The sequence below is a fragment of the Globicephala melas genome, chromosome 2 (assembly GCF_963455315.2).
Source record: "Globicephala melas chromosome 2, mGloMel1.2, whole genome shotgun sequence".
Taxonomy (NCBI): domain Eukaryota; kingdom Metazoa; phylum Chordata; class Mammalia; order Artiodactyla; family Delphinidae; genus Globicephala; species Globicephala melas.
The window spans coordinates 68452790-68463732 of NC_083315.2; the positions used below are offsets into that span (position 1 = coordinate 68452790).

Below are 10943 nucleotides of genomic sequence, written 5' to 3' on the forward strand. Positions count from 1 at the left end.
ACATATAAATTATATAACTTCATATAATGGAAGTGTTATGAATAATTGTTGGGAAAGAGGATGGCAAAGTGACTAAAATGAGGGTTCTGACTGGAAGGTCAGGGAAGCTCTCTGAGGTTGCAGAGGATGAGAAGGGATGAGCCATGTTAAAGATCTGAGGGCAGAGCATTGTAGACAGAGGGAACAGTAAATGTTAATGTGTCCTGGGGTTAGAACCAACTTGATATAGTTAGTGGTAAGGTTAGAGTGCAGTGCTCAAGGGGGGAAATGGTATGAGATGAGGTCACAGAAATAGCCAAGAGCTAGATAATGTAGTGTCTCAAAGGCAGTGGTAAGGAGTTTAGATCTTACTCTGATCTAAACCCCCTGCCATTAGGAGGACCAAAGCTATAAAGTCATACCTGATTTACATTTTTAAACATCATCCTGTTGCTGTGAGAACAGACTATACGGAGGACAAGTATAGAAACAGAAAGACCAGTTTGACAGTTGTTGCAGTGGCGCTAAACATCCGAAAGTTCAAAAGGAGAAGGTTCTTTATACCGCCACTGCCAGTCTAGCCCATTCAATGCTCAGTAGGTATTTATTGAGTGAAGACAGCATCGATGTTTATTTTAACTCCTGGCTGGCTTGGTTTTCCCATTGGTTTCAGCCAGAGAACACTTCCTCAATTTTGCCAGAACCTTTTTTTGTTTGTTTATTATCTACCTTAGTATCCACCAAACCTTGAACTTCTGTAACTTTCTGCCCATTAATTAAAGTCTTCTTTTCACCAGAGAGTATATTTCTGGTAAAGCCCAAACTACATTTAATTTCTCAGTCATTTTGAAGTATAGTTTCTAGGGCAATAAAGATATTTAAGAATTATTCTACCTTTTGCACTGATTTGTGTAGCAGGAAAAAAGAAGCTGACTGGTCATAGTAATTCATTAAAATACTTCAGTTTTCCCTCTACTGGTCAGAGACAATCCCAGAAGAGACAGGTAGGGAGAAAAAATGATCTTATTCTGTCATTTGAATGATACAATTCTTCCTCAGGGTAGAAGTAATCATTTTAGTAATTTTTTCTATGGGGTAGGTTAAATCACTTATCTTGTATGTAGTTAGTATCTAGGTTATAATTTTAAAGTCTGTAGTTACTCAGTAATTCCTCAGAACTTTGAGTGTGAAGTTAAGAAAGAAAAGAAGTAACATGAACATGAAAAGATTTAATTTAAAAGTAAATAAGGGGACTTCCCTGGTGGTGCAGTGGTTAAGAATCTGCCTGCCAGTGCAGGGGACATGGGTTCAAGTCCTGGTCCGGGAAGATCCTACATGCTGCAGAGCACCTAAGCCCATGTGCCACAACTACTGAGCCTGTGCGTTAGAGCCCACGAGCCACAACTACTGAGCCCGCGTGCCACAACTAGTGAAGCCCACACACCTAGAGCCCGTGCTCTGCAACAAGAGAAGCCACTGCAGTGAGAAGCCCGCACACCACAACTAAGAGTAGCCCCCGCTCGCTGCAACTAGAGAAAGCCCAGGCACAGCAACGAAGACCCAACACAGCCAAAAATAAATAAAATAAGTTAATTTAAAAAATAAAAATAAATCAGGGAGGGCTTCCCTGGTGGCGCAGTGGTTGAGAGTCCGCCTGCCAATGCAGGGGACACGGGTTCGTGCCCCGGTCCAGGAGGATCCCACATGCTGCGGAGAGGCTGGGCCCGTGAGCCATGGCCGCTGAGCCTGCACGTCTGGAGCCTGTGCTCCGCAACGGGAGAGGCCACAACGGGAGAGGCCCGCGTACCGCAAAAAATAAATAAATAAATAAATAAATAAATCAGGGAGAGGGGGAGGAGGGGAATTGCTAATCAATGGGCATAAAAAATTCTTAATTATGCAAGATGAATAAATTCTAGAGATCTGCTGTCCAACATTGTCCTATGATTAACAATACTGTATTGTACACTTAAAATTTTAAGAGGGTCCATTTCATGTTGTGTTCTTGCCACAAGAAAATAGTTTCATTTTATAGGCAAAATAATGTTAAAAATTTAAACTTTCTATTTTTTGCAGCATCCTGCCTCTCTTATGCTTTTGTATGCTGCCATATAATAAATTTCACTGAAGTTGTATTTCTTCCTCAGGTGCAGTTGGTGAATAATCGGTTTAAAGGAATCAAGTATTTCCGATTGAATACCCTAGCCTCTCTGGGTTACGTGGTTGTAGTGATAGACAACAGGGGATCCTGTCACCGAGGGCTTAAATTTGAAGGCGCCTTTAAATATAAAATGGTGTGTGAACATACAAACATTTTTCTTTTAAAGACATTTACAATTTTTGGTGCATTGTTTAGTGTGAAATCCCAGAGAAGGAGTTGGGGGAAGGCACTGTGAGTGTGTGTGCACGTGTGTGCATGTGAGCATGTGTTATGGTTTGGGGGTGGGAGGGAAGGTACAACTTGATATTCACTAGGCTATTCATGTCTACCTATATGTAAATTTGGGGAGCTGAGATAGAACCACTTTTATATAGAAACCCCCTCTCTTTCTATTTTTTATGTCCAGTTTAGCCACAAGCCAGTCCATTTAGTTTTCAGCATCCTGTACACTATTAGGAATAATTGAGATTTGTTCTGTCCTCTGTGAAGAGAGAAACCAACTGGTTAGTGCCTTCCTTGTGACAAGCCTCTTTCTCTCTACAGGAAGCTTTAAATGCTACCTTTTAGAGATGCCCCATGTCCTTTCTGCTGCTTTGGGAAATGATGAGAATCCGATGTTCCTTTTGCACAGTAAGGCAGTTACTGTGTTTGCCAGTGTATTGGACATGCTGAGTAAGACATGGGGATTTTCTCCCACAGCCAGTTCTTTGACCTTATGTTGTATTCTCATGTAAGTTTTTGTTTTTATTTTTGTTTTTGGCTCAGTGAAGTGAGATTGTGTGCACTGGCAGGCCTAGTAATACAGACAGGGTGGTGGCGATAGGAATTAGGACTATACAGGACTTCAAAGAAATTGTATGTTCAGTTCCTAGAGGTAGGTGATAGGGAAATAGGATAATGCGTCAAGAGTGATTCCCTCTGCTTTATTACATTAAGTTTTAAAAAGGAGAGGTAATATTAGTCAACCACTTAAGGGGGCTAATTTTTTATCTTTGGGTGTAGGAAGGCTTGTTACAAGGAAGATGCTGACCTCTTAGCAGACAACAGAACAAATGGAAATGGGAAATACCCATACGGCAAGGGACATTTTGGGTCACAGTAGGAAAGAACTTTATGACTAAGGGGTAACTAAACTCTAGGACAGGCTAGCAACAGAAGCTATAGGCTCCTATCTCTAGAGTTAAAAATTTTTTTTTCGAGCAACAGAATTTCCATTGATAATGAGTTCTTATCTAAAAAAACTACAGGTATTTTTAGTAAGAACATCTATCAGCTTTAAAAGCACTCTTATAATAAGATTTTTATTTATCAGAATCAGTGAAATGCTCTCCATTTTTTACAGGGTCAAATAGAAATTGACGATCAGGTGGAAGGACTCCAATATCTAGCCTCTCAATATGATTTCATTGACTTAGATCGTGTGGGCATCCATGGCTGGTCCTATGGAGGATACCTCTCCCTGATGGCATTAATGCAGAGGTCAGATATATTCAGGGTATGTGATTTCCTATGGTACTCCTTTTTGCAATAAGCGTAGAATTTTCTATAAATTGAGATATGAGGAAATGCAAATTTTCTGAAGGTTTACAGAGTTGACAGTACTGTGAAATGTTAGGGTTTGTGTGTTTAATAGCCGTGTGAAATAATAGATATATCTTGTCAACTCATGAGATATGTTTACGTATCTTTATCTACATTTATCTATATAAAATAATTGTCAACTTGATCAGTTACTGGCTATTTATAGACATATGCCAAAGATTATGGGAGATAGTCATGATTAGTAAAACACACATTCATATTGGGTTGTTCTTATTTGTGTAATTGTTGGACTACAACCTCTGAGGGCAGGGATCTGTCTGCCCTATGCTGTATCCTCAGCTGCCAAGCACAATGCTTGGCACATAGTCGGTCCTAAGTAAATCTGTACTGAATGAATAAACTATGAAATATGTAAACAGTGATTCCAATTCTATAAACAGCTTCTTAGAAAAATATGTTACAAGAAAATATAAAATGATGCTAACAGTTGTTAAGGGAATGGGAATTATGAGTGGCATTTTTCTTTTTAATATTTCAATAACATTTTATTTTACAGTGAAAATTTTTTATTTTTTAAGAATAAAAACTATAGGGTTTTTGTTCTTACATGTATATTCAGATAATCTTTATTTATAATAACCACAAAATGAACTCTGAATACCGCCATAATTTTCCCAGGCTTGCAGCTGTCAAGAAAGTAATTACAGTATTTAAATCAATATTTAAATATAAAACTGTGTGTGGGAGACTTAAAATGAGGCAAGTATTTAGTGCTTAAATATATTTCATTCATTGTTTTAAATTCTGTACTGCCAACAGAAGCTAAAAAAAAAAAAAAGACTGCTTTTTCCTATATAAAGCTGACACTTGTCCCATATTTTTTTCCCCAGGAGCAGGAATAAATTTACACTGAGGCATTCATATGTTCTAGTTCAGCCTCCCCTTTTAACAGAGGCCCATGTTTATATTTCATCTAGCCCAGGTTAAGGATTTGGTGTGTGGCACATCTGTGGAACATGAAGCTAACTGACTCACAAAGTATCAAATTCTTGACCTTCGCACTCCCCTTTGATTTTCTGAGTTGCCTGAGACCATGTATGCTCCAGTCATGGGGCTAAAGCCTAAGGATAATTTTAGCCTGTAAATTTGCAGTTACAGACTCTCAGTGCTAGCCATTCTTTTCTGGACCACACTTGACTGTCACTGTTATCTTATGCAGGTTGCTATTGCTGGGGCCCCAGTCACTCTGTGGATCTTCTATGATACAGGCTACACGGAACGTTATATGGGTCACCCTGACCAGAATGAACAGGGCTATTACTTAGGATCTGTGGCCATGCAAGCAGAAAAATTCCCCTCTGAGTAAGCTTAAGCTTTAAAATTAAAATTATAAATTTAAAATTGTATCTTTAAAAATTGTCTTTAATAATGAAAACTATAAGCATGACAAAACCAAAGCTAATATTTTATAGAGTACTAGAAGACATAGCTGTTTGTCAAAGCTTAATTATAGGCCAGTTCATATAATTTGGGTTTTTTTACAAGTTATATTTGAAGCAGTTGCTTAAGTGATAAAAGAAGCTTAATTAAGTACACAACTGTTTCAAGGTGGAAAAAATTCCATTTCTGCTTACGTATATTTTGCAAGTAACATATATGATTTTTCTTTTTCTAGGGACATGCTATAATTATTGATGTGTGCTAATATCTTAATAGGAAATAGAACACGATTTAATTAAAATATTTTTTCTTGGGGGGCTTCCCTGGTGGCGCAGTGGTTGAGGGTCCGCCTGCCGATGCGGGGGACGTGGGTTCGTGCCCCGGTCCGGGGGGATCCCACGTGCCGCGAAGCGGCTGGGCCGGAGCCTGTGCTCCGCAACGGGAGAGGCCACGGCAGTGAGAAGCCCGTGTACCGCAAAAAAAAAAAAAAAAAAAATTTTTTCTTTACATGTAGCATCTGGTTAATATATTACTAATTTAATATTGAAATGCTGAATCCTTTTTTTAAATAAATTTATTTATTTATTTATTTATTTTATTTTGGCTGCCCTGGGTCTTCGTTGGTGCGCGCGGGCTTTCTCTGGTTGTGCAGAGCGGGGGCTACTCTTCGTTGCGGTGCGCGCGCTTCTCATTGCGGTGGCTTCTCTTGTTGCGGAGCACGGGCTCTAGGCATGTGGGCTTCAGTAGTTGTGGCACGTGGGCTCAGTAGTTGCGGTTTGCGGGCTCTAGAGCGCAGGCTCAGTAGTTGTGGCAAACGGGCTTAGTTGCTGCATGGCATGTGGGATCTTCCCGTACCAGGGCTCAAACCCATGTCCCCTGCATTGGCAGGCGGATTCCTAACCACTGCATCACCAGGGAAGTCCCAAAATGTTGAATCCTTATTCTAATATTACAGTATAAGGAAGTTAACGTAGTTAGTTGTGATTAGTTTTAAGGAGTTAAGTGGTTTTCCCAAATACTCTTATTTTGCCTAATCCTCTGATATTTCCATTTTTCCAGACCAAATCGTTTACTACTCTTACATGGGTTCTTGGATGAGAATGTCCATTTTGCACACACCAGTATATTACTGAGTTTTTTAGTGAGGGCTGGAAAGCCATATGATTTACAGGTGAGTTCTTTTACATTTTCTGATTAAAATAGCCATGATTAGTGATTGGTTACTTTGAAATATAATAAAGTATGGAGTAAGGTTGAATTTTCAGCTGTGGCCACTCTCTGCTTAAGAGAACTAAAATAATAGGCATAGTTAGTAGTGCCTCTAGTTAGATAAAAATTAAGATCCTGTGGAAGTCAGGATGAAAATTGTCCTATCAGATTACATGACTTGCGTATCTGTATCTGCTTTTTTTTGTAATCATGGACAAAATGACAGGAGTCCATTCACTATCCTCCTTTGCTTTTCTTCTTCCTCTTGAAAGGGTAAAGAAATGCTAGTTGATTTCATTGTTATAAAGGATTTTTAGGACCTGATTACAAGGTCTTTTAATTTTCTTCCGTTTTATATTGACATTGGAGCAGAAACCAACAAGTTACTTACCTCCATTCCTCCATTACTCAAAAAAAAGCTTTTAAGAGAAATTTTTCCTCGTTTCTACTCCTTACACAGATTGTTCTCATAAGAAATGAAAAATATTACTTTTCCCTTTTTTGTGTTTCAGTTGACATTTATGTAGGTAAACTATGAGATATTTGTCTATAGCAGCAGTTTTCAAGCGTTTTGGTCTCAGGACCCTTTTATATACCAAAAAGCTTTTGTTTATGTGAGTTATGTCTATCAGTATTTCTCATATAAGATATTAAGACTAAGAAAATTTTAAAATATTCATTTATTTATTTAAAATTAACAATAATAAACTATTACATGTTAACACAGATCACATTTTTAATGGAGGAGAAAATTTTTCAAGACAAAACAATTTACTGAGAAAGTTAGCACTGTTTTACATTTTTCTAAATCCCTTTAATCTCTGGCTTAATAAGAAATACATCTAGATTCTTGTATCTACTTCCACATACAATCTGTTGTGAAATGTTGTTTTGGCTAAAGTAAATGAAGAAATTTTGGCCTCACAAAATATGTAATTAAGAAATGGGAGTAATATTTTAGCTTTTTCAGATAATCATGGATATTCTTCTTTGTTGCTACACCAAAACTGAACAAATGGTAGTTTCTTAAAGGTTAGTCTTAGTGTGGAATCTGAAACCATATCTGTAAACTTTTCATACTCTGCTACATTACAATCTGTTGGATCTCGTACTTCAAATGGATCTTTTACCCATGCATTGGTCATCTGGAAAATATTGGTTCACTTCTAAGTGTTGATCCACTTAATCATACAATATTTTTTAAATCATATACATTGATATTACCACTGATCTCAACAGAAAATTCTCCAAGTATTGAGAAGCTCATGAGCTAGGAGTGGTAGATGCAAGTTTTCCAAAATTCTAATTTTCATTTAAAAGCTCAAAATTTATCATTGGCAACAAATACTGTCAATGTTGTCCTTGAAGTGACTGGCTCACATCATTTTTAGAAAATGTTTGCCAGATAGCCAAGTCTGAATCACCACAGTTGTCATTCTTTCAAGTGAAAAATGGAGTTCCATTTAAAAACTCAATTGTAGGGACTTCCCTGGCTACCTAGTGGTTAAGACTCCGTTCTTCCACTGCAGGGGGCGTGGGTTCGATACCTGGTCAGGGAACTAAGATCCCGCATGCTGTGCGGCGGGGCCAAAAGAAAAAACAAAACAAAACTCAGTTGTACAAGTCCTTTTCCTTGAGACATCGTGTAGCAGAAGTGCTTTATGCCTTCTTCCCATCTTATCACCACAGAATATAAAAAGACCTCTGCTTAAGGGTTGCAACTTAACAAAATTCTAATTTTTACTACTACTTAAGGGAAACTGGCATTTTTTCTTGTTTACTACAAGTGTATGTCACTGCCTTGATTCATGCTAAGGCACCAGCACTTTTACCCACCATTGCCTTTCATTATCCGTGCAAATGCCAACACAGTGAATAAAGGCAAATAATATCTTATTTTTGATCTGAAAGTAAATATGACCTTGTGTATCCCTGGAAAGAGTTCTGAGGACCCCAGAAGTCTGCAAACCACACTTGGAGAACCACTGATCCTTCTGTAAGCTTAGTGGTACATAGGGAATTATAAAAAGAGAAGGCCCTTTAGATAGGATATATGTGTATAATATCTTGGAGAAGCTCTGCTCCATGTTATTAATTCTGTTGAAAATCTCTGGAAAGCTTTGGAAGGAGATGTATTCCTAAATTCTTATTTTGTGTATTTTGATTTTGTTGTTGTTGTTTTTAAGATCTATCCTCAGGAGAGACACAGCATAAGAGTTCCTGAATCTGGAGAACATTATGAACTGCATCTTTTGCACTACCTTCAAGAAAACCTTGGATCACGTATTGCTGCTCTGAAAGTGATATAACTTTGACCTGTGTAGAACTCTGGTATACACTGGCTGTTTAACCAGATGAGGAGGTTTAATCAGTAGAGAATTGATCATCACATTTTGGTACCTGCCACATAACATCTACTTCTGAAAGTATATTTGGTGCCATGCAGGTGTTTACAGCTTGTAGATAGTAATCTAATACCTTAACCATACACAAAATTAAATGATACATATTTCTAAGGGACCCAGCAATACCATGAGAATTACTGAAAGAAATAAGACATTAGTACCATGTATCCATACTACCTTATTTTCATTTTTAATAGCATTATGAAACCTCATGGACTTAATTAGTGTATTTTTACAGTATACTTCTGAATTTGTTAAAATATGATATTAGTGATTGGTTTGGTTCAATTCCAGAATCTCTGACTAGTTACAGATTTGATAGCACTTAAATGTAATTGAATAGCTTATACTACATTGCTTGGGGTGTATCCAGCATGTTATGAACTAATCACTATTAAACCTATGGCTTAACCGGTCATTAATGATTTTTCAAGGATAACTTAGTAGCCTCCTAAAGACACTTAATTTTGTTTCATTCAGACTCTGACCAGTTTTTAACCAATTTAAACTGTATCTAGTATAAATAGTTCTCTTTGATGATATGACCGAGTGGGTTTTTCCTTTCACATAAAGGCAAGTAACTGTATATGTAGCATGGATTTAATTAGTCTTATAATATTGATAATTACAGACAGGAAAATTTTAATCAAATGATTAGAGCTTAAATATTTGCAGGCAATTTCACTTTAGGAAAAGAAAAAAGTACACATTCACTTGTATTTTTCAGAAAATTTAGTGGTGCCAGTTTCCATTGGGTATTTCCTCATTGAAATATTCCAGAGTTTTAGGGCAGTGGAGGGGAATTTTGGTGGGGTGGGGGAGACCAGAGTGTGGAGAACGGCAGGGAGAGGAGAAGGCAAGGGTCTGCTTAAGATCTAAGCAGAAGTATAATTTGACAAAAAATACTCATGAAAAAGTTTAGGAATTGAAATTTAAACTCCTAGAATATTAGTTAAGGAAACCAGATTAAGAAATCACACTCTTGCCAACACAGGTACAGACTAACATTATTCAGAGGAGGAAAAGTTCCGTAGAGTTACTTTTACAATTCTAATTCTAATTTTTTTAATTTTCTTCTTAATTTTGGAAACCTTACAAATTGAAACTTTCTTTAACCTTTTTAAATTATTTGAATATTATTTAGATATTGTGAGCTTAAAGAGTTTCCAGACAACCTCTTTACCATAAACTGATCCCCAGCAAGGCATGGCTCTCTTTTGCAATGTTCAAAGCTTATAAGTGAGTTCCTGAATGACCGTGATATTTTTCTGGTTTAGCCCTAGCAGTTGACTATTAAGGGAGCTCATAGTGCCGATTGGGATCTGCCATCTTAGAATCTTAGGGTGTTAGATGGGTCACATTGGAGCCAGTGGCAGAGAAGGCACCTATGAGTTTGACAAGCCTCAGTGTTTGGAAAGTACTTCTAAACAACACTCCAAAAAAAAAATTACTCTCTTCTTTCTCACCACTACAGAGAGAGTAGATTTCTGCCCTAGAGAGCACAGCCTCCATTAGCAAGGATGGTGACTGTGCATGAGATGTGGACTTCATCACTAAGGGCCGCATGGGAGGTGGGGGAGGTCCAGAGATGGCAGGGTGACCTGGTGGTGCTGTCTGTGGAGGGGGATTGGGTTTTGCTGTTTTTGTATTTATACTGTATAATAGGTACCACACTTTTCCCTGTGTCTGTATATGTATTGATTTTCTTGTTATGATATTTTCCCATGCCAATATTTGTTTATATTTTTTTCAATGTTAAATTAAATTGATTTGGGTAACTTTTCTTCCCCAAGAAAGTATTTTCCCCCATGACTTAAGTATGTATCTGATTACTGAAGATGGTTTTTGTCTAGGGACTAGTGGCATCTGACCATCTAACCTTATATAATATACAAAGTAGAAATGCTATACAGTGGCTTTTATACAGCTACTCATTTGAAACCTCTTACCCAACAAGGCTGTTTCTTCAAAACGGCATCTCATATTTTATCAAAACAAACCTTAAAGAACCTCATGGACTCTTGAATTCACAGGTGTTTTCCTTTTGCATCTTGCCTTCTGCTTTCCTCCCATCACAAGGAATGCTTCTGTTATAATTCCCAGTCAGTTAAATGCCATTCTCCTTCCATAGGGGGAAAAATACCTGACTGAATTCGCTTACAGAAAGACAGCTCAACTGAATTTGATTTTAAAATCAATGTGGAAAA

At 37.6% G+C, this 10943-nt stretch overlaps 1 protein-coding gene across 6 annotated transcripts in view; it reads left to right on the forward strand.

Moving 5' to 3' along the window:
• Window positions 1–10514, forward strand: part of DPP8 (dipeptidyl peptidase 8) — a 54985-nt gene extending 44471 nt beyond the window's left edge. For 5 of the 6 annotated variants that reach the window (XM_030875238.2, XM_060294111.1, XM_060294110.1 and 2 more), the window contains 5 exons: window positions 2127–2273; window positions 3483–3635; window positions 4902–5044; window positions 6182–6293; window positions 8518–10514. In XM_030875238.2, the coding sequence (XP_030731098.1) occupies window positions 2127–2273; window positions 3483–3635; window positions 4902–5044; window positions 6182–6293; window positions 8518–8640 (678 nt within the window). In that variant the 3' untranslated portion in view covers window positions 8641–10514. Of the gene's footprint in view, window positions 1–2126; window positions 2274–2683; window positions 2836–3482; window positions 3636–4901; window positions 5045–6181; window positions 6294–8517 lie in introns of those variants that run through there. The other variant, XM_060294113.1, reaches the window with a different exon arrangement.
• The last annotated feature ends 429 nt before the right edge of the window (window positions 10515–10943 follow it).